General features: G+C 35.9%; 1 protein-coding gene across 7 annotated transcripts in view; it reads left to right on the forward strand.

Annotated features, from left to right (window-relative positions):
- Positions 1-24,579, forward strand: part of Eip74EF (Ecdysone-induced protein E74) — a 163,984-nt gene extending 139,405 nt beyond the window's left edge. For all 7 annotated transcript variants that reach the window (XM_089711976.1, XM_089711968.1, XM_089711989.1 and 4 more), the window contains 2 exons: positions 3,930-4,130; positions 20,846-24,579. In XM_089711976.1, coding sequence (XP_089568102.1) covers positions 3,930-4,130; positions 20,846-21,384 — 740 coding nt within the window. In that variant the 3' untranslated portion in view covers positions 21,385-24,579. The remainder of the gene's footprint in view (positions 1-3,929; positions 4,131-20,845) is intronic.
- Positions 24,580-24,737: the final 158 nt, after the last annotated feature.

The raw sequence follows: 24,737 nt of genomic DNA on the forward strand, positions 1-24,737 counted from the left end.
CGCTAGCAACATAATCGCTATGTACACAGAACCCACATTGTGCAAAAACGCACGCATTTAACCCAAAACCGTCGGCACTACAAAGGCAACCCTTACAATTCGGCACCGGCCCGTCAGGCCCGTGTATCAAAACAACGTCCTAACCAAATAATGCAAGCAGCTTGCGCATATTGCGAGCGCACATTTCGAAAATGCTAGTTTTTGTAGAAAAATGGGTTATGCACCTTGCTCGATTGTCACGTCGCTGACAATAGACGATAATCTGTTGATCATCTCTTTTCAATGTAGCTTCATCTCGCTCTTCTTTTGAATCAGCGCCTGGTTTCCGGAGCGACTGACACTTGGAAATTAGAATGTCACGCGTGGGTGAGCAAGCGCAACCCATTGTCGGCTCTTGTATACCTTTTGCAATGTATGATTTAATTATTTAACACATCATCCGCCTCTCAGCGAGATCTTATTTACGTCTCGTGTTTGATTGTTAAATTTGATATACGTAGCTTTACTCACAAAACATTTCACAAAATGAATAAAATATCGTTATGTTACTAATATAATATTTACATCAAGTTATTTATAGACGCAATGTATGGGATTTTGTATGTTCTCTGCGCTTCTTATATAATGCGAAAAACTAAGAATTACCATGAAAAAGAAAATAAATGACAATAGGACCAAGGAGCGATTGATTGGCTCGGAGATAAGAGAAACAGTCTAACATTTGTAACGTTTTGAGACAAATATTTTTAATTTACTATAATTATTTATATAATTTCAAAAAATACATTAAAAAAATAAATTACACAGTTTAATGACATAAAACACAAGAACCCAATTAGAATGACATGGAAACTAAAATTAAAACATGATATTGTTTCAACTCAATATGTTATAAATTATATGTTACGAATGATTTAATACCCATTCAATGTATATAAAATAAATTAAAGCCACCGTGATATGAACTACGCTTTAAACTAACTACCGAGGCTGACGTTTCTATGTTTGCTGATGCCATCGTAAAATATATATTCTATTTATTTAGTAAAAAATCTGAATTTACACGACATACCTAATTATGCAAACAATGAAGAATTATATTTGAGTGATACGTGCTAAGAAGGATATGGGTTGCATAATTTTTAATTCACAACTGAGATCATACAAAGGCATTTATGTAACGGCTTATGTATGCCACATAATAATTATTCATATGCAAAAAATATAATTCTAAGTCTCCATTCGCACGGATTATGGTCTAACGCCGCGCTCGTACAATACGAATGGACAGCGGTCACTTTATAAAGATGGTCCGATTAAGGAAGGGTTGTTTTGTCCCGTATTGTAATATTTTCCTAATAGGACCGCATTCCTCTTCGACCGGTAGACCTGATTTAAAAGAAGGGGCCACGACGATCATTATTTATACTTAATTTATTATTATTTTGATACGAGAGATGAAAGGGTTGACACAATGGGCCGATTCCGCGTTCCTGGCCGTTGGTCAATCGTGTGTTTGAGTCGACTGGACAGCCGACATTCTGCTCGCGCAGTGTAGGGTTAGCTCAAGGATTTTAGGAATCGAAGGACATGTATATCGCATCGGTATAGATTATTGTGTGCCATGAGTTATAGTGACATTGTTTCATTCGCTGCGGATGACTAAGTATTTTGTTATTTAATTCAATTGCCCTCTGAATATTCGAACTAAAGGTGAGCATTACACGTGTGCAAACATATGTAATTTCGTCAACAAAAATATGAATAACAACCAATGTCATGTTACATAAAGGGAAATAAATATTAATTGAACGTTAACTGAAATAACAGAACGGTATAATATGTATGAGGAAAAAAACCAATCTTAATTCGAAATAATATATGCAAAATCAAATCGTGCTTTTATATCGAATGATATCCAAACATTTCATTCAGTAAACTGTATCAAAAGTCGCCAACTGCGCCATACAGAAGGATTATAAACAAGAACAGCGCTATTCAATGTCCAAAACGTATTTTACTGATTATAGAGTAACACTATTCCTTTCTTTAATGGTCAAACTGACCCACGGCGCTTCCCGGTTCCCATAGCGCATTGAAGGGTTAACAATGGGACAAAAGGGTGTGGACAGCGCTACCGGTCAAATGGTCAACACCATTCATAGACTATGAAGGAAACGTATGAATACTTTCTTTGACCTCCTAGTTGCCCATGATTACATTATTGTAATACGACGGTTACCCGTCAAATTTCGATACCATGAGAAAGTAATCTCGTTTACTCTTGCCTTAGCTATTTTTTAAACTCATTGAACATTCTATTCATGTTTTAAACGATCTAATTATTGTCGCTTCATTGAAATAAGAATATTTTTAAAAAGTATCCTTTTGAAATCACATTTGTTTAGTATACCATATATTTCTTTTTAAAGATTTAACCACTTTCCATTTTAATTAAAAAAACGTGCATAATTAACCTCTTTAACAAACTGACCAGCCAGCTAAGAATAAAAATTTATTATACAACTGCATGATTATGCACTTATTAATATGCGACATACCTAAATGTCGCATTGAGATGCAAAAAAATACAACCCTTTCTCACCCCGCGGCCTAAACGACCCGAGAAAATTAATCTGCATAATGCTAAATTAAAAGTACACTGTTCGTGCATAACAATGCGTTGTGAATTCCCACACTAGCCAAACAGGTCGGATGCAAGTGCATCTGCGAGTCTAGTGGACAATGTCCGTTTTGACCATAGCACTGCATTTAAGGGTTATGCAAATTATTATGCAAGCATGTCCGTTAGAACCACAATAGAGCTTAAGATTTATTAGATCTCAACGGTTTTCTCGGACGGACCGTTAAAAATAATAAATAACACTGACCCCGAGATCCTAAATCCGAGAACGAAATAAAATAACGTCTCCGGATTTGTTGTTTTCATAAAGAAATTAAAAATTCAAATCATGTATTATCGTGCTTTTTAGCCTCTACAAAATTATTTACTTTATTCGCGTAAAATCAAAAACAAAAAAATAGAATCACAATCTTTTATTCCTTCTCTAGTCTCTTCTTTTAGAAGATTTTTTTGAATATTTTAATTACATAACTAACAATAAATTACAACCACATAAAGATGACAAACTCCGTAATTAGAATATAAATCTATATTCATTCACGTTACACTATAATTTTGCAAATACATACATCATTCTGTTTACGTTTAAAACCGCACAATTCCACAACTTCAATCGTATTTACTTCCTAAGAAGAATAAAAATAGATGTGAAGTCAAAAGCAGAGACAATCAACTGTTTTATTCAAGTATTATTATAACTGAGAAATTGTCTATTGCATCATGTTTAAAATCGTAAATGGTACTATGGAAAGTGGCAGTGCATTGAAAAAGAGTTACAATAAATTAATTTCTCACTAATTGGGGTTTTACTCTCTATAGTCTAATACCTACTCTATAGTATTTCAGAATGTGACGATATTATACTAATTCTTTAGAAATAGCTCGGCTTTCTTCTTTGTTCTGATCTGATTATTGATGAAAATAATTTCGGTAAAACACATAAATGTTCCTATTTTAGTACAGAATATGCTTTGATATGAACAGGGTGCAATAGTGAACAATATCATAAGTTTTCCTTGTATTGATTTTATGCTAATCGTTTAGAAATTTGAGAATCATCGAACGATAGGAATAAGGAGTGTGCTTCTATTTATTTTACACTACCATACACAGTTGGTAAATCTCAATCGGGACTTTTGATTATGGCGTGAAAGAGTAACAAATAAAAATACTTGCAAACTACCACCTTTATATCTTTTTATTGCAGTTTAATAAAAGACACCTGATTAGTAGATAGGTTTTATTTATTTGTATATAAAATCTTTAACATCAATTTCTCTTGCAGGCTCCCTCCCCCCATCGCCAGCGGACAGCGGGGTCTCCGACGTGGAGTCGTCCTCCTCAGGCGCGGGCTCCGCGGAGGAGCTGAAGGCCCGTCTCCAGCCCCCGCCCCCCGCGCCCTTCCACACCCCCTTCCTGCCCTTCTACCCGCAGCATCAGATCAGCTCGCTGCAGCACCATGTAGCACATCCAAGGCCGCCTGGTGGTGAGTTTTACTTATTTTATTAAGTGTGAGATTTTGTTGGCCAAGAGGTTCTTAATTCGGGGTTTTATTTTTGGTCTGATATCACAAATAAGTCGTGTCGAAATTTCATAATTCAAATCAAAGATAAAAATAATGTATGAAGAAATCGGATTATATTTAACGTTGTTATTGTCACAGATACTAGTAGATATAAATAAAACTATGTTGTTTCAATTTTCGTAGAAATAACAAAACACAAGGTCAGTTTTCTAGCACTTCTGAATATAGATAAGTTGTCATAGCGATTACGATAGGTCAAGATAAAATTGTGGCCACTTCAAAAAACAGACGTTAATTAATTTTACGTAATTGCACATCACAACCAAACTTAATTATTCATCTGACATTGACATTAGGAAAAAAGTAAGTAAGGTGCACACACAAAGCAATTGTTGTTAAGGTGACCGTCGACCGGCGGTGAACGCCCCACCCGGAAGGTGACCTTAGCGCGCGCGCGCCAAATGGGAGCACGGGGATTTGCATGGCGACCGATATTTTTTAAATAAGTGGCCAGGAATAGGTTGCAGTTGGAAGTCCTTGATTCGACAAAGTTCCTTAACTCCTTGGTAGAATAAGAATTGATGTAGAGAAAGATAGAGACAAATGAATTATTTGCTTATTTGTTTCTGAATCCAAGAATAAGACAGATAGCATTTACAATTGCAATATAAATTCTCTCGGTACGCCACCACCCTTCCGGAAGTTAGCCTCGAACCTGTTTCCATGTCATACGTACTTCAAACTACTAATATTCACAAATGCGAATATTTTTTGATTAATTGTTTTAATCGTATGCATTCTGCGAATTAGATAGCGATAGTAAGATTCTCGTAAGCCCGGTACATCCTTCCGGGGCTCGCATCCTGGCTTTGATCCAGCTGGCCTGAGCCCGCCATTAAACGCACAAATTATACTATCACCCAGTAATATTTTACACAAGTAAGATGTTATCGTTTTTAAAACGTTTTGTTGTCTAAATTGGCGCCGAATTTAGCCGTGACGTCGAAAAGCGCGCGCATTTTCAGTGATTTAGTTTGTTATTGTCAACGTTTTTAGGTTATAAAATATGCAACTGGAAATTGTTTTGTGTCGGCACTTTCTTTTTTTAGCATTTACTTTTTCACACGACGTGCCATTTATGTAATACAATGTGTTATATTAAAAATGAGCAAAACAATAACAGACTGATAACAAACAACAGTTTACACTCTATCATGGTCGATCAGTTACCGTAGGTATAGCTAACGGGCGTGCAAACAAACACATAAATAACAAACTTCTTGACCACTCAGACTTTCTGCCAATGTTTGTAAAAAAATGAGCCAAAACAAATAGTTGGTTCTGTGAAATTTATCGACATACTCATCGTCCGGACGTCCCTGCGACACAAAACGAAAAACGCGACGGAATTATAATGTTACTGTGATGTTTGACAAACATCGATATTTTGAGGAATACGCTCGCTTTATCGATATAATAATAAACTAAGGTCAACTTAAGTCAGAGAAACAATCGTGATATAATGGAAGTAAAACAATTTTTCTTCACAAGTCACGTATGTTAATTGAGCTCCCATTAAACTCGAATTTCTATCGCTATTAGAACCTAAACTTATGACCTAGTCTAAGTACTTAAACACGTTAATGAGCAATAAATGCTTTCATTGGAAACCTTTGATTCTACGCACATCAATTAATCGCAATACTTGCCAGAATGCAACCAGCTAATTAAGTTGAAAAACATCGATAAATTATTACGTCCCTACGGAACCAGTTGGCAATACGATGCACCGTCGTTTATCGCGGCTTGGCGCGCCTGTCCTCAGCTATTTGACATTGCACAAGGTCAGTGCTCCTAATATAAAGATGCAAAAAACTACGGCGTATGCGCATCGCGTACGTGGCGTCGCGGACGCATGCGAAACGACCACTTTCGATTGTGTTGCATTTAAAAATTCCACCTAGGTGCGCTGGTACATGGGCACTTCTTTGTCCAGTGCTGGGAACTAGATATAATCAAATGTATGCAAACGTTTGATGTGTTTCATCGGAAATAATAAAGTTTAAATCGCTGACAGTAGCTAAGTTAGGTTTGTGTATTGTAACGTAAATATTTATTTTGAGATTAGGTGACATGAATATTCTGAGAATGAATTTGATTTGAAAATTAAATGAAATTAATTCTGCGTATTACTTTGAATAGGGTAGAAACACTTAGTATTTCAAATAACAGGATTAATAATAATTAATACCTAATTTAATTGTAAAGCTTTCTTCGAATAGATACGATAAGCGGTTATCACAATATGTTAAAACTGTTCATCAAGTTATCACGCTTACGCTGTGCTCATCAAAATCTGTTTATCAACAAAATACATGTCACATGTACAAATGTATTACGAAATTAAATTTATCGACATATGACATAACAACACTACTCTCGATTACTGTACGTGCCTTATAAAGAAACTTGTCATATACAGGACGTTTTATTTGCGAATATTCCTGAATATTTTGAGACTGTGTGTCACAAATCATAATTTATATCACAACTTCGAAAATCCTAATATTCATTATTATTTATTGTTCATACGCAGATAACCGGTCGTGAAACTATGTATTAATATAATGTATAATCTTATTATTGTAAACGTTTTAAGTGTGTAGTACATAGCTAATAACTGTTGTAAAATAATTATAAAAATTCTATATATTTTTAATAGCTTTTACCAATTCGTATTTCTATGATAATCAATCAACGATTATTGATTTATCTTCTAGTATTTTATGAACATTATTAACAACATCATAGACATGTACAAATAAAACGACACATAAATTAATTAATTATTTGAAAACATTTTCAAGTAAATTTTGCTGTTCAAACGAATGCTAACCGAATCGTATTCCGGTACTAATAAAATGTCGCGGAATGGCAAATTGTTATTTAAATTTTCCAAATTACCCAAAACAAGTTTCACCCGAACTATCTATATACGAGGAAGTTTTAGAATAATATAGCTATAAAAGTTTCATTGACCGCAAAACGCTGCCATGATATACAAAGCAACCAGATCTGCGACGGTAATAATACTGAATGAACACTAACACCATGTTTATGTGAATTATTAATATTATTGTCTACGCGACTCGCCGGGTAAGGTGTTTGGGATTTTTTGCAAAATATCCCAAGCTTACACGTGTTTGAATATGATTTATGTTCGCAAACTTCTCAACAAACTGTCGAGACATATAAATCAATGATAATTAGATTGTAATTAGTTTTAAATTGCGGCGTTTCCTCGTGAAACTGAATAATGGCGGATTACAAAACGCGCCCACACTTGTACACGAATATCAAAGGTAACAATAGCGATCAGATAGCTAAGACATTGACCAACTGAAGCTTCGAGTGAATCGGCCGCGCGTTGCGCTAACCACATACGAAATTTTGTGTTGCAAACAGTTGCGAAAGAGCCTGGTACCGCAGCCATTGTCAGCTGGCGAAACCGGTGACCTTACCGACGATTGGGCAGCCGAAACCTGATTATATGCCACGCTCGTACACGAAAACACACATATGTTAGGTGCGGAAATCGAACTCTAAAGAGAATTCATTCTGACACGAAATTAGCAAATTTTGCCCTTTTCCTGCATTTATAAATCATAGAGATAACAAATATGAATCTTGAATTTTTGTGGGTTTTTCGTCCAATACTAATTATATCATCCGATATCATTTGACACTTCAATTAAATCCCGTTTAGTTGGAATCACCGCGCATCTTGGAAAACCACGTTTCCTTATAACGCAACTTCACTCTATGTGGAAACGTTTAAATACCTCAAATTTTTTATCGAGATGCATTTAATCATCAAAGCCTTGACTCCATTGCGCAATCCACGTTACCGGACGATGGTTTACATGTTGGCACGCCGAGTTTTGGAGGCATTGCGCAATTGACATGTGATTTTATCCAGTTAGAATTTACTATATTCGGTTTTTGGAAACACCATGTAGGTACTTATTAGAAAAGGGGACATTAAAGTACAGTTAGTTTTCATATTAATTATTGTGTTTAAATAAATCTTTATATGTATTGAGTTTTATTAACTAAAAATATATTATTAAAAGTTGCATAAACTCAATGTCTTATGGGTCGTTACAATATTGCACATTGTTAGGTTCTTTCCCTAGGACGATATTTATGTCATAATAAGACAACACAATATAAGTAATATTACGTGGCAACAAAACTATCTCTAAATACAATATAAATTAATTATTATTCCATTGTTTACATATCAATTTATCATAACATAAACCGCTAATATATTTTCTTAGCATACCACATAAAACGTTCTAAAGAATTGTTTTTGTGACCTGAATGTTTTCAAACATTAGTCAAAAAGTATTCGTGGCGTGTTATCAGCGGTGCGTACGCTGCATTCGTATTAGCAAACGAAATGGAAATTAAAATAAACGTTGCGTTGCGTCTATTCTGCAATGCATCGATAAGCGCGCGTGTGTGCGTCTAACGCGCGCGTGTGTGCTCGGCGCGGGAGTGTGCGCGAGGTGATCGTCCCGTTTCAAGGGCAGTGCAGCTAGCGTTCATATTAATAGTTGGCGACTATTTTCGCCGCACCGATCGCTGGGGGACCGAAGCGTTATTATTGACATTCGCAACTTACATCACCAGTTTTCCTTAAGCCATTTCCTTGAATCTTGCTGGAATCGCTCCCGAGCCCCGGCGCCTAATTGATTTTTCTGATTGATTTATTTGCTCGTTACGCAATTCTGATTGGATTCGCCCGACTCTCAGGCTGTGGTAGGACTTCTTATTCAAACCTACAATAACAAACGCTCTCGTTTTATACTATGAAGGTTAATTTACGTTTTCGACGGAACAAACAAGGCCTATTTTTTCTCGAATTTTTATGTAGTACAATTAGATGACTTATCGTGTGTATTGCGATACCGTCTTTGTTTAATCTCAGTCCGTACAAGGAAGACAGCCGCGCCATCTGTCGCGCTGTGCGCTTGCGCAACGCGACCCACTTCGAGCGGCCGCTGGCAAACGCCTCGACTCCTCTACAATTACATATTTCGGTGTCGCAACTTGCGTCGCATCCGAGTTGAACGGCCCGCGACCTTGGTTACTGCGCACGCGCCGCTGAAAGCGAAAGGACCGCGCAATCCCGGAATTCGGTCCCAATGTTTCCCGAATTGTTCTCTCCCCAAAGTTCAATAAGAGGATAATGATTGAATAAACAAAGGCGTACGTGACTAGAGAGTCGTAACGTCACTTATCACAAAACCGCATAGAAACGTCCGTCCCGTGAATCACGCCCACCATCAATATTATGAACGGTGGCAGTGCGTCACCTTGCGCCGTTTCGCACGGCTCTGCGCCCGCGCTCTTTCGCAATGCAACGCTCACCGCCGCCATCTTCCTTCCGAAATATAACGTAATCGCTACCCGTCTAGTCTAAAGCAAATAGCTACAAATCGTAAGACATATTTCAGAGACGTCTCGGCACCGATAGTATTTTTAACAGTCTTAATTATTAAAACATATTCCAGCACTCCATTACAAGTCAGATTAGATACTCCTATAAATCTAAATAGAAGTGTTGTAACCTGATAGATAGCATGACTTATTTCTAGAAAAGTTATCTAAATTGTATCACGAGATGATCGGAACAGCTGCGCAAGATCACAGCAAACCGGAGTATTACGCGACCCAATTTCGCGTGTCAGCCCACTTCCCCGGAAACTTCATACGAAGATTCTTTTACGATAGGTATAAAATCAGAGGGGCAGTCCAGGCGGCCTATATACGCGCTCCACTGGTTTCCTGTCCGTTTAAAATTATCCGCTCATTCCCGGCGAAGCGAAAGATGTCCTTCACGGCCCATAGCCCTCCCTACACACTTAGTAAATCTATACTTCCCCGAGCTCGACATATATTGCAGTTTCTAAGATGCAAATATTATTTCAATTAAAGCGCAGCAATTGACACATATTCTCAACAGCCGATTCGTTGATTCAGCCTTGCATAGAGTCAAATTGATCACAATTCACAATGTTATTGATACTTGACTGATGCACTGCCCTAAATTCTTTATAGCGGCGTCATGCTCCAGAAAAGTTTCGCAAAATGATGATATTATTCCTTTGTGTGACAATCCCGTAAGGAATAGCGTGGATTGCACAGAGTGGCTATCCTTGTGATTGTGCCTAACCGGGTCAGTGTTAGGCCGCATAGCGCTGCATAAATAGACACTCCGCTCCCCCCCGACCCTCGCCCCGCGCGCCCCGCTGCACTCGTGAATATAGTGGAAGAAATAGGGATGCCTAATGTGTTTTATTACATCCGGTGTCAATAGCGCTCAATTTCAACTGAAAAATGGATACTGTTTTGAATTCTAAATTTATATGTGTATTTTTTGCATGAAATTACTGTTAGACCTTACATTGTAATAAGGCATATCAATAAAAGTTTATAGTTTCATACATGAATTAATATTTATTTACTGCGACCTTTTAAAATGTTGTTTCCCGTTAACTACGTTACTAAGCCATTTTTATCAATTTATAGAACCACAATAAGTTTTATGCTCTTCAAGTCATTCTTCTTCTACATTTTTCTAAGTAGGTAGGTAGGTACCTATGTAGTTGTTATTGAAATATTCTATTTCCATCATTCCACTTAGCGCTATAGTCACAAAGATCCATTACACTATTTGGCAACCCTAACCATCCGATATAAAGTCAAAGTATTTCGCAACGAGTTTACGCGTCCGCTTAGCGCCCGCTGCCAAACCGAAGTGTTCCAGCGAGGTGGCGTTGCAAAAGCGTAGTTTTACGGCTGTTACACACGCCTATTTCAATTAGAATTTTGACCGTGCTCGCTTGAGCCCTTGCAGTTATATATACTCATCATGCCTTGACCAATTATAAAGATGCTTGAACAGAATTCACTATTCACCAGATCTGTTTACAAGAATTAGGTGCGTTTTCATCAAACTTGCAGATACGTGTACCAGCACCCTTATACGCGTCATCGGCCCTGGGCCGTGGGAAAATGGGACGGTTAAAATTAGCGAGACGATTTTCGAAATTGTTCTCGCCGAATTAGAAGGGAAGAGTATCAAATTATATTATAGCTGCTTGCGTTGGAGAACTATGGAACTATCTGGATCTTCGATAACGCACGTCGAAACGCAGCGTAGTGTCATCGCAACGCTCTGTTTTATAATACCTTGATTTTAAGAAAACAACTACCGAAACCAGCTTTTTTCATCGTGAACAAACTATAGATTGTCCATCTGCGTCAATATTAGATATCGAATAATCGAAACGTAATGATGTACAATGGATGCTCGAAAATTATTTTTGGTATGATCACAATTTCACACATTAAACAATTTTCCTGAGAAGTATCTTCATATTCATAACAATGTTTGTAATACGACGTCCAAATAAGATCCGGAATAGGATGAAAATCAAATTCATAATGACAATAAGTTGTCAATTCGTTGATAATAATTAGACGCGGCGTTCCGGCCTGATTCCCTAGTCAGGGTCAAGTGGAGCAACGTGCTTGAAATCACGAACCTTGACCCCCTACGGCGTTATACAGCTTCTATAATGGACAATCTTGGTGCCTCTAAGAGAATAGAAAACTAGCTAGCGAAAGAACTTGTAAAAGGTTCTGTACACCCGAGCACTCAGCACACACATCTAAAAGAGCATTGAGATACCGTGCATATTTCATATCCATTCGCGCACATTACTATAAGGCATCATTAAAAAATTATAAACAAGACTGATAAAACAAAAGATATTAAAGTATTTTGTTCGACTAAGCAAATATTAATTTCGTGCAATAGTTATGACGTAATTCACTTTGTTAAACCACGATTAGTTCGAGAACATTCGACCAATGGCGCTGTTTTCAGGGCGGCCGGATTTCAACAGGAAATCAGTATTAGAGATGAACGGAAGTCGAAAATGCCTGAACATCACGCAATGAGCGCGCCCAGAGGAGCTCCATTTGCTATATTTACCGCTAATAAACCCTTCCGTATCCTTGCCCCCTTCTTCTCAGATTAGTTATGGTTAATTAGTTCGTAACTTATACGTTAAGTACTTATTTAATCAGCTAATTAATATTACTAGTATAGCAGTAGTTACTATTACTAGGTGTTTTAAAACGTATGTACATATATTATCATATTTGACTACACGTTACATTTTATCCTACCCTAGATAAAGCTAAAACACTTTTACTTGATACACAAAGAATGTATCAGCCACTTTTACTTGATTGATCCAAGATGGCGACCGTAAGGAAGTGCAGGAATTCGCGAGGCGCGTTTAAGACGCGCGGGGGGACGCACGGAGAGAGGGGAGGTGTGACCTTCGCGCGTTGATGCAATGTCGCCGTGTCATTGACCACAGCGCCGCGCAAACAGTTGCAACCCCCCTCCCGCCCTCACACCCCGAGCCGACCAGCCCCCCTACACCCGCATCTCCATAACACCCCCGCCTGCATACACAAACTTTTGCCCGTTTCGGATCAAAACCGTACCGTAGACGACTACTATCGCTTTTATATATCAACAGAAATCATTTATTAAAATTTAATCCTAGGTAGGTATTCAAATTTAAGCAGTTTGTGCGCGACCTCGCCGAGTTGCCATACATAAAACATTAATATAATTTAATAAGGCGACATTTCTAGTTACATGTGTTTACGTAAGCGGGGTGGACGAACTCTGTTCGAATCACCTTCGCGGCGTCCCAATATACAGGTTGAGGTCGAATCGACAATAAAAGTAGTTTTCGATAATACCGAAGCGAAGTCGACAAACAAGATAGGCTTTCGTCACAAGCGCGGGAAAAATGACAATGTCAAAAGAACAATAATGTCACAGCAGTGTGGCCAGTTAATAAATAATTCTCTTGTGAATTGCGCAATTGTAAAAAATTGTTTAGTATCTTCCTGAACCTGGCCCCGATCCTGACCTTCCACAATATCGAAAAGCCCAAATACATCGCAAACAAGCGTGGCGCTGTTCGATAAGTGCATCCGGGCACTATTTGCATATGAATTAAGTTTAGGCCGATAGCCTTATCAGGGGTTATCGGGCCGGCTCGGACACCTATGTTCCCGTTTTCAAAGTTATCTGTCTTATTCGTTCATTGCTTCGGGATATGTTATGAAAACAATTTTTACGTTATGTCATTAATTTAACATGCACGGAAAATTTGCATTCAACGTAAACAAGTTCAGTGTTGCCGTTTTAAATACGATTTAAAATTTTGTTTTAATCGATAACGTGTATGAATACTTATATCGCATCCTTGTAAAAATAACTGCACGTCTTTGAATGCATAAAATTTTTGTAATAAAGATTGTACGTCTACGAATTTTATTGCTGCTTCTGAAATATAAAACAGTCGTTTCCAATGCATTTACGTTGGAATAAAATGGGAATTAGATAAGTGGCAACTTCCTATTTAGATAATGACTGACAAATGTATAATCAACAAAAAAACTCGAATACCCGTAATCAGACTTTATCACCAATTTGAACATATGCGCTGTACCATTGTTGAGACAAAAAATTTCAGATACAAATATATATTTTTTTATTTGTTTAACATAATTCTATTTGTTATTATTCATTATTTAGTTCATTATTAAATTAGTCCGGGATACATCGCCCATTTTTGCAAGTGATTACTATCAAGCTAATTTTTCGTGAGTAGCTTTATTTTGATGAGATGCCCAATAATTTCATGTACGAAACTCTCGATTGTGGTAGCTTACAGAGGTAACAAGGATAAAAATTTTTGATTTGACGGTTCTCAAATATTTATTACGCAATTTGTAGGACAATATGTCTGTTGAATTATATAAGTATTAAATAAGTGAAAATAAAAAAATCAGCTGGTTAGTAATCATTTATGATGACTTCTTTATCGATACACATTGGAAAGGGGGACTCTTTGATCAAACCATAGATTTTGTAGGACAAATATTTTTTCGAATAATTTAGATAATTATCTTGAGATTGAACAAAAAAAAAACATTCAGTTAGTAATTAATATTTGAGAACCATCAAATCAAAATATTTTATCCTTGTTTCCTCTGGTAGCTACCACAATCGAGAGTTTTGTACATGAAATTATTGGGCATCTCATCAAAATAAAGCTACTCACGAAAAATTAGCTTGATAGTAATCACTTGCAAAAATGGGCGATGTATCCCGGACTAAATCGTTCATTTAATTTATGAAAATATTATGTTGAATTTGTTATTTATATTATTAATAACCGACCAAATCACATTTTGTATTAAAAAGTAATAAAGGTTTTTGAACTGTTTCTAATCACACGTAAAATTATAATTTGCCACGTAATAAATTTCTTTAATCTAACGATAAACGAAAAACATTCTAGGTATATTTCCATAATATTCTTGTTTGCGTAAAAAACACCTATATATACAGTAAATTAAAATCAACTTTTATCAAAATATGTTGTAATTGTAATTTGCAGTAGTACATACGTATCACCATATTATGCATTAAGCTTTATCAGAACAATAAACGCCACAGACAACGCAAATTTTTCCTATCATTTGGTTTTTTAAATTTAAATTATAAGGCAAAGGATACAAAACTTACAGCCAACTTGTTTGTCAACTTTCAACATAAGTCTGGAAATATTTTACAATAGAATAAGAGTATTATATTTCAATGTTAAATAGCAAGCAGGAAACACGATTAATTTATCAATCGATCGGCGGGATATTGTTCGATGACGTCATAAAGGATTACGCCATATTGCAAATCGACCAATGACAACGGGCTCTCGCGACATTCGTATGCAAAATACAAATATTTTATGTTGAACCACTCATTGAACTCAATAACTGTAAAAAGATTGTGAGTTTCAATTTTATATGTGACATGAATTTCATTTTTATTATATGTACAATGTTCAAATGCTATTCGTTGGATAGTACAGCAACATAGGTACTGTAATAACAACACTACTTCTACTTAAAAGTTGCTAGTATTAAAAAAAATCTATCGCATATAAAGTTTCTTGACAATGCGTTAAAAAAAAGTTTTTTTTTGCCAAAATTTTGACCTATTCTTATTTTCTATAAACAATAGATCCATCGTCCCATAGCGAGATATCCCATACATATCGATGACCCCATTACAGTGTCGCCCTCTAGCGTTATCTTTGTTACATAAGGTGCATGCGCCGGCGCAGAGCTGACCTTACTTAACGCAGCTCTAGTTGTACTGTAAATAATATCACTACAGTTTACGTAAAATATAATTCATTGGTAGTTAGGTAATCTTTTACTTCAAACGACTGATTAGAAAGAAATGCCTGGTTATTATTCTCAAGAAGAAGATAAGATGCTAATGGCATTTAATGTTTTTCTTCATTAAGTAACAATTTGAATCTCGGAAATCGGAATTCTGTTAAACGCCTACAATTTTATATACATATCAGCCATTCGACCGAAATGAATTTTAAATAAAATATTAAAATTACAAAGAATAATGTTTACATTACGTTGATAAAGAATTATCACAGAATGGAATAAAAATTAGACGCGACAATGTCACTTTGATACGCCGCAATTTATAATTAACAATTAACCTCGACAACGAAATCTAGGCATTTATTAAAGTAACGAGAGCCCGCGGCATTCGGTCCCCTGTTAGCTCATGTGCGAGCTAAAACACAAAAACGTTTAATGAGTACCTAGCAACGGCTCTAGGCCCAGTAAATTAAATCCCTAACAGCCTCTACAAACAGGGATCAAAATTAAATTCTACTGAGAGCAGATTTTCATACTATATATCGTTTTCATCTCGGTTCGTGTCTCTCGAATTACTAGCGTTCGCGTTGTAATAAAGGCGCAGAAAATGAAGCGCTCAGTGAAATCTTGTGCGGGAGACGCGGGAGTGTGTTTGTGTGAAGGTCAACTGGCGGCGTCATTTCCTGGTCATTGCACGCCTCATCCGACGTCGCGCACACACACACGCACGCACACACTAGCACAAACACGCACACCGCTTTCCGGTCGCACAGGAAAACGTCCTATGTAGCCATTGTGAGTTGTCTATGGAAGGATATGAGTGCATAAAAATTGCATTGTTTACGCATGACAATCAAACTAGAATGCCTGAATCTTGCGCGTTTTGCGAATTTAAATTTGTTTCCCTTTTTTTTAACGATTTCCTCTGGATAGGCCGAAACATGTTTTGTAAAAAAAATCTAATTCATGCATAATTCAAATACATAAATGTAGGTAAATATATTGAAAAGACGTAATCCATATTTATTCACGTGATTTTATCTACGCAAACGTGGCTTCAAAAAAATTGTCTAAAAATCTATTTATATTGTCTAAAAAACAAAGCAATGTTTCGTAACTCTTGCAATGTGTTATCTCTTCCGCCAAAAGATAGAGCATTTTGTTTGCGAAATATTCGCTTTTGTTACTGAGAGGAAATGTCAATATCTCTCCGGCTTATACTTTTATCATGATAAGAATTTGCAAACTACCTAAAAGATAATGTTTGATGCATAATATAATATTAGCAAGCTAACAAGAAATTAAGTAATTTTCCGACGGCAATAAAACGTATAAATAAATACCTAATTCTAATTTGAAGAGCATACCAACATTTCTTGTTTTCTCGTTGACAAATAAAATAAAAACTTGTTTTGCAACATAAATTCTTGTCCTCGACCATAACAACACGGAAGGTGACCTAACATTTGCCAATAAAAATTTTCGGGAAAATAATTGAAGCCAATCGTCGCTTTGGCGGAGTCCCAATTAAAAAAATTACAAAAACAAGGGTGTTCAAACTTGCTCTTCGACTGTTTGACGTTTGCTTTCTTCAAAATTCAGTTAATTCAAATATTGTTCGATTTTCGAATCGCTGTCAATTGTCAAAGCGTAGGGAGGCTATCATGTTTCCTAACCGCATTGGAGCGAGACACTGTTTTATGTATACAGCAAGAGGTCTGTGGGTAACCTATTTATTACGCGGGATGCGCTCGCAACCGGTTCCTGAAGGGTTAGGGGGACGCCAAGGAATAAAACAAAGCTAAACGCCAATGGTTTAAGGTTTATATTGAAGCAATTTTCCCATAACTTAATGAGTCTAGCGCTACCCGTATACGGCGTAACCTTGATACTGCAGAACCAGTAGGATGCGGCCAATGGCTAAATATAGAACGTTATGTCGCTTTTTTCTGTTCTGTCTTCCCAGGCTCGAGAGGGATTTTATGGCGTACATGGAAACGGTTCATTAAATTGTAAATACCCGCCAATAAGACGCCTCATGCCGTTACTAAACGAGCTCCTTGTTTTGTGGAATGCAATCGAGTATATTCAGCATTAAACAAACTTAACTTTATCATCGATACTTCTAATAAAATTGCTATGTTAGCGAAATACAAGTTTCGTCATTTAAGGCATTGCGTAATTATAAGTATTTCCGTTTACCATTTCATAGGAAATTTAAAACAAAAACCACAAAGGAAGTCTAACGTTATAAACCTAGTTTTTCCTAAGGCTCTGTAAGAACTTTGTCACCAAGAAAATTTATTTATGTAAGTAGTACACTTGGATCGTTTTAATTTGTAATTAACACGCAAACTTGACTGAAATAACCTAGTTTCAGCACTTCCGTTTAGTATAACGAAAAATAACAATTACCACAAACTTTTCCTTTCATAGTTTTATACAAACAATAAAAACTTCCACAAAAATAAGCTACGATATAATATTATCTAAATAACGTTATATAATAACAATTTTATCACATTTCCGCCATATATCGCAAAATTAGTAAATAATTACACCTTTTGATTTGACTCATTTTATTTTCTATGTCAGTTTGATAAATAGCTTCAATTTTTAAATGAACTTGATCTTTGATGTAACTCGTATTTACATGAAACATTATCGTGCTTGGCTATTTTTATAGACCAAGATATTGAATTATATTATTACTAGTGGTCCGCCCCGGCTTCGCCCGTGGTAGGTACCTACATGTTTAAACTATCCTATCTCTCAAGTTGGATTGAACTGCACATGGTGTGCGAATTTTATTATAATCGGTGTAGTGGTTTAGGAGTCCATTGAGGACAAACATTGTGACACGAGATTTATATACATATATTAAGATGTGCGTCAATTATTATATAATACCTACTCCCTACAATCTAATTTTTATTAATCTTTTTAAAAACGTGACCGCTGTTATTCGCGCGCTAAAATGTCAAATGAAAAAAAAAATAGTCTATGGTGTTTATGAAGAATTTAAGAAATAATACTACATCGTAGGCACTTATTTGATGAACGCGCACACGTGTCAATGGGGTGAATGACCGATGATAAGTCGCGCGAAAATACGCGACTTAGATAATATTATTAGAAAGAATATGGCGGATTGCGGACGCGAACATGACTTCTGTTTATCGCGCAAACTAAAAATATTATTCCATCGCGTATGCGTTACATAATATCAGTATGTTATTTACATTTTTTCTTAAAATAATATTTACAAGGAATAGATCACAGAATATAAAATTAAAAGCCAAAGAGTAGAGTAGAGATAACCTGAGACATGTAAATCATTATTGAAATTATTTGACTACATAATTCCAATATTTCTAACGGAACTCCTGCAATCACTCGAGGTATTAAATATTAATAATTCCTTATCATTAAAATTACGCCGCTAAATAACACAATTACAGTTTTATTGCAACTTCCTTCTTTCAAAAACTGTTCCAATCGTGTTGCTAGTTCGAACAATAATTATTGTGGCAAAGCAAAATACGATATTGACCTGAAGAGCATCTATTTTGATCTACAGAAAATGTTTTTAGGTCGGAAGTATCTCAGCTCGGCTCAGTTTTATGATTTTTCCGCGAATACCTCAAACAAACAGCTGTTAAACAAAGTTTGGTTTTTATTATGTCGGTACCTATACATACCTAGATATAGATCATTTATGAAACTTGCATAAGTAGATATCGCTATTTTATCAGTTCTTGATAAGTACGTTAAGATAGATGTTGTGAAATATTGAATTACAATTTTTTTTTATTTTCATCGTACAAAGAAACTGAAATTTGAATGATACATTGTTAACATAAACTTGATTTATGATATTAACACTGTCTGATCTTTGTTAAACTTGATTTTTACGAAATGATATAAAACTTCTGTTTATTATTGTATCAATAAACAGCGCACTTCTAAATTTAAATTTCCCGCGCATGCATCTTTATTTTTTTTTCTAATTGTCTGTGGCTCTTACACTCGTTTACAAAGATGAAACTAACGAATAGAAATAGTTAAAATAAAATAAAAACCCAGTAAGTGATAAGCGCGTAGCAGATAGTATTAGATTGCGTCAAGCGCTTGCCTTGACCCCAATACCCGGCTCGCCGAGCCACGTTTTCCTCTATACATGTCAGTTTCACTTTCAAATAATAACATATTACACATGAAATTAATATATGTCCTGATATCTAAAGGCAGGACCGGTGCAATGAATAATATTATAATATTATGTAAGATATAAAAGTTATTACACTTTTGGTAGAGACGGTTTTTTAAATAACATGTACCTACCTAATAAGTTTATGATAATTTTTTAAGAAATGTGTTTGACAAGTGTTTTTGTCATAAAAAATCCTTATTAAAATTGTCATTAAAATCAAAATTACTTATAAATTACTAATTAATAATAGACATTAATTACATACACAGATTTACATACAATAAATCATGATGTTTCACTTCTACAATAGATTAGTTGTCTATGAAAAGAAAACGTTTCCGCACAAACAACACTGTATAATTGTTGGCACTAAATTGTTATCAAACATTAATTGAGCTAGACTTCTCAGATGTATTCATCTTGTTATTACAACAAGAATAAACAATGTATTTTGTATACATTCAATTATGATTAGTATACCTAATAAACTTTAGTATAATACTTTTGAAAAAAAATTGGGGTTTTTTTGCATATTTTTCACTAAGACTTGGAGTGAAATTGAGCTTTCTCCTAGGGATCATGAATGAAAAATATGTGACAAAAAATTGTCTCGAATTGAGAACCTCTGTATATTTTGGAATATTGGTCTTAATTGAAGAACAATTTCATAAAGCAATTGCAACATTGTTTATCAAAATGAACATTCCTCTAACCCACTTTATATTACATTTTAATGGAATCCAATATCGCAGTGCATTTCCTCTTTAGATAATTACTGTTTTTGACCCAACAATAATAACTGAGTTGAGTGTCGAAGGAAAACTGGTCTTTGGAATTAAATGGACAAAATATCGAATGAACTCTACATTACACAAAAATGGTTATATTTTGTGTTTAACAGTCTCGATATATTTTGTGTTATAATCTCTATATTTTGTTGTTACAAAATGGCTTTCATGTAGACTTTGAAATTACTGTCCATAGATTTCCTACCTAATGAAACAAAGTATTATTACCAAATTACGAATAAGCATTTCTTTGCCGACTTACTTCAGTATAATTTGTTACAAGCCTCATTATTAATGATTTTTTTGTTAATTTCCAGTGGGTGGCGTGGAGAGGGATCCGTACGCGTACGGGTACGGCGGCGGGGGGGGCGGCGTGGGGGGGCACCACTTCGCCGCGCCCGCGCCGCCGCCGCTGCCGCACGACGACCTGCCCTACTCCGTGTTCGACTTCGGCGACTACCAGCGGCACCACCACCACAACAAGCTGAAGCCCAAGAAGCGGCCGCGCACCGACGCGCCGCCCACGCCCGGCGTCAAGCGCAAGTCCCGCGAGGGCTCCACCACCTACCTCTGGGAGTTCCTGCTCAAGCTGCTGCAGGACCGCGAGTACTGCCCGCGCTACATCAAGTGGACGAACCGCGAGAAGGGCGTGTTCAAGCTGGTGGACTCGAAGGCGGTGTCGCGGCTGTGGGGGCTGCACAAGAACAAGCCCGACATGAACTACGAGACCATGGGGCGCGCGCTGCGCTACTACTACCAGCGCGGCATCCTGGCCAAGGTGGACGGCCAGCGCCTCGTGTACCAGTTCGTGGACGTGCCCAAGGACATCGTCGAAATAGACTGCTCGCTCGCGTAAAGTGCTAAGTGAATCTCTCGGGACGCTCGTTCGACACTCGTTTTTCGCTCTTACGTATTTTTCACTTATAGTAAATTCTTCTCATCATGCATTACGGTCGCTTCTAACGTAATCCGATCGATTTTGAATTTAATATATATTTACAGAGTAGGAGAGACGAAATTGATTGCTCAAACGTTTATATATCTATTTTTAGGGGAATTTCAAAAGGAACACTTAAATTTGCTAGATGTTATATGGTATGGAGTGAATTTTGTATAATGTTGAAACGAATTTTTAAATGTTTGTATTGATATTTGTATACATGTATCGTCGGCTCCGACTGTACGCAGAACTTCCTACCTCAAAACTACGCAAAAACACATATTATGAATATACAATTTATTCGACACAGTTTTTTACAATATGCAATAAGTATAGTCTAAATAAGAGTTTTATTAAATAAATATTTACGTAAAATGATTATATTATAGTGAAAATTATCATATATCCCTCAGATGAATATGTATTTTCCTTTGGTGCTTTCGATGCATTGCATACTATGTTCTTGTTACAAATTAATCCTCATGTTTATATATTATATATCTATTAATTATGTAAATCAATTATCTAGCCGTTGTTCCTTTGTTGTGGCCCGACATCTATAACTGCGACGAATGCACCTTGATGACACTACAGATTATTTATTAAATCAGTATTTTAACGTATATTTGTGACGGTTAAAGTTCGACCATAGTCCTGCGAAGGCATCGAGTGCATTCCGCAATTATTCATGGTTGTTAAGTCGTCTGACACTTCTTTTTCCAGTTAAGTAAAATGTCCGACGTCTTAATGAAACCGAATTTTCAATTGATATTATTTAAGTGTTTGTGGGATTTTTAATAAATTCTACGATTGTAAGTACTGAAACCTACTGCCAACTTTCTGTTAGTAACTGATGAATAGTTTAAGTGATGGAATTCGTGCGTTAATTGTGTTAATTATTACAAATAGATGTTTACTTGTAAGTGAGCTGTTTTAGAACACGTCTAGTTTATTTCGTTTATTTAAATTTATGTTAGTACTGTTGGACGGGGATCTCGAGCCGACATTTTTTGACATATCAGAAAAAATAAATTGTCTATATGGAACTTTCCACCGATCGCATTCGTTTCGCTGCATATCAAGAAAGTTCAAAAGCCGAGTAAAGAAAACTATTTATGTGATATAATTTCTATCAATATCAGCTCGAGACCCCTATTTTTGTTACCTGAATAAATATTAATAATAAATAACGATTTGTGGTCCAATGTTAATGAAACATAATACTTTTATCTAAATAGTTGATAAATAAATCGAATAAGCAGTAGTCTAGTTCGCGTTGCGTTTTATCAAACGATGCAAAGACAGACGAAACATATTAATACACATACGTACAATAATGTATAGTTTTTATTTGTCTATGAGTAGAACGGAGAGGAATTGTTAGATAAGAGACGCGTCCAAATCTTGAAGATGTGGCGAAGTGCGTAGGCCGTGCACGCAAAACTGTTCCCATATGTTACGAGATATTTTTATAAAACGTTGAAATATATCATAATTATTATTAGCGAGTAAGCAACAGAACTATATCGGATGGTCGGCCTGCGCGCCTCGAGTGGAACTGATGAGGGTCCGAAGCCTTAGGGGAATCGAAACGTTAAGAAAATGGGTGCTAAGTGTGGGAGCATCGGAATGCAGACTCATACTTTAAACATACCTTCTACTTAAATATACTTTCATTGTCTGCCCAGTGTTAACATTGATCGCGAATGTTAGGGACGCCGAGTCCAGCAAACCAGTCCAGTGCCCGTTTCATGTGATTACAATAAATATAATAAAAACGTGAAAATTTTATTCGTATTTTACGTAGTTAGGCGAAATTCTCGAAAGGACTTTCTATCGGAGCTATTTTCTTGCTTTTGTAAATATAATTGTAGGTTAACTTATTTATTTTGTCTCACGTGAGAGCATGATTGCCGGATCCGCGCAATTGGCAGAAGCATCATCGTTATTAGTGTATTTTTAAAATTCTATTTAAATTCAACTATCATATAAGTACGAATATACAAAGAGGAATAACTTTCTATATATTTAGATAATTCATTTTTTAGCCCACTGCGCAGATCTCGATACCGCGTGATACATTTTTTTTTCCTTTTTAGGAAAGTTCGTTCTATAGGTTACAAATTTTATTGTAAAATATAAAATTATATAATAAATAAATTTAATAGTAGGTAATGAATGGACCAGGCGATGGCAGGGGAGCGCTCTCAGAATTTATAATTCGGCTAGTGTTGAAGAGTTACCGGTAGGCAAAATGTCAGAGCGACATATAAAATTATGCTCGATATAAAAATTAAATTTAGTCGAATTGATGTTGTTAACGAATCAAAGTTTCTAATAATTAATGTACTTAAATTTTCAATGTAAATTTTAATGGCACTTCGAAAAATTATTGTTAAAATTATTTTAATTGAGACTAGTCTTAGTATCTTAAAATTTCATTTTTAAATTATTTAACGCCGGTTCGGCAGGGGCGTGATGGAGCGGTTTCTGAATGGCCGCTGATGAAGCACAGATTATGAAAATGTAAATAGGATAATTGAACGCACACCCTCATGACCTATAGGTAGACGATGGAGTCGCTAGATAGGCTCTGTGGAGTAGACATTGTGAATTATAGCGCGGAAGCAATCAGAAGGTTAGTGAATTTGGTATAAGGGGGAGGGGGAACGTCCGAATGGGAATTACACGTTTTGTCTACTTTTTCATTATAAATAAATATACTAAATCGTTAATTAATTAATGTCCAAATTAATACGTAATTCGTAAATGTTGTGTCTTGTTTTGTCTATTTTTAATTTTATTGTAATTTACGTTTTACTTTTTGCAACGAAATTTAGAGCCTGCTTGATGCGTTAAATTCGAAAATTAATTTATTATATTCTGAGAGTTATGTGAGATAGGTAGTGATTTTGCGTTACATTTGCTTTTAGGTTATTGCAGTTAAAGTCCGTTTATTTTAATTTTAGTTGTATAATTTAACAAATACTGTATTTCTGCCCCCTAGTTAAGTTATTTTTCTATGTATAGTTAGTTATAAGTGTAAATGATTTAGCACATAAATTTGATGCATGATGATAATGTTAATAAAATATCCACAATAAAATACAACTTTATCTTTTATTATCCGCCCTCTAATATTAAGATTATATAGTTACCCAACTGACGATTCAATGGAACCATTTTGTACAAATTGACTATTACAACGAATTTAATGAAAATACCAACATAAACATACTGTAGATATTAGATACTCAATTAGTGTAGTT

The sequence above is a fragment of the Colias philodice genome, chromosome 3, assembly GCF_061535455.1.
Source record: "Colias philodice isolate Cphi_HAF_F1 chromosome 3, ilColPhil1 Martin Lab GWU primary, whole genome shotgun sequence".
NCBI classification, from domain to species: domain Eukaryota; kingdom Metazoa; phylum Arthropoda; class Insecta; order Lepidoptera; family Pieridae; genus Colias; species Colias philodice.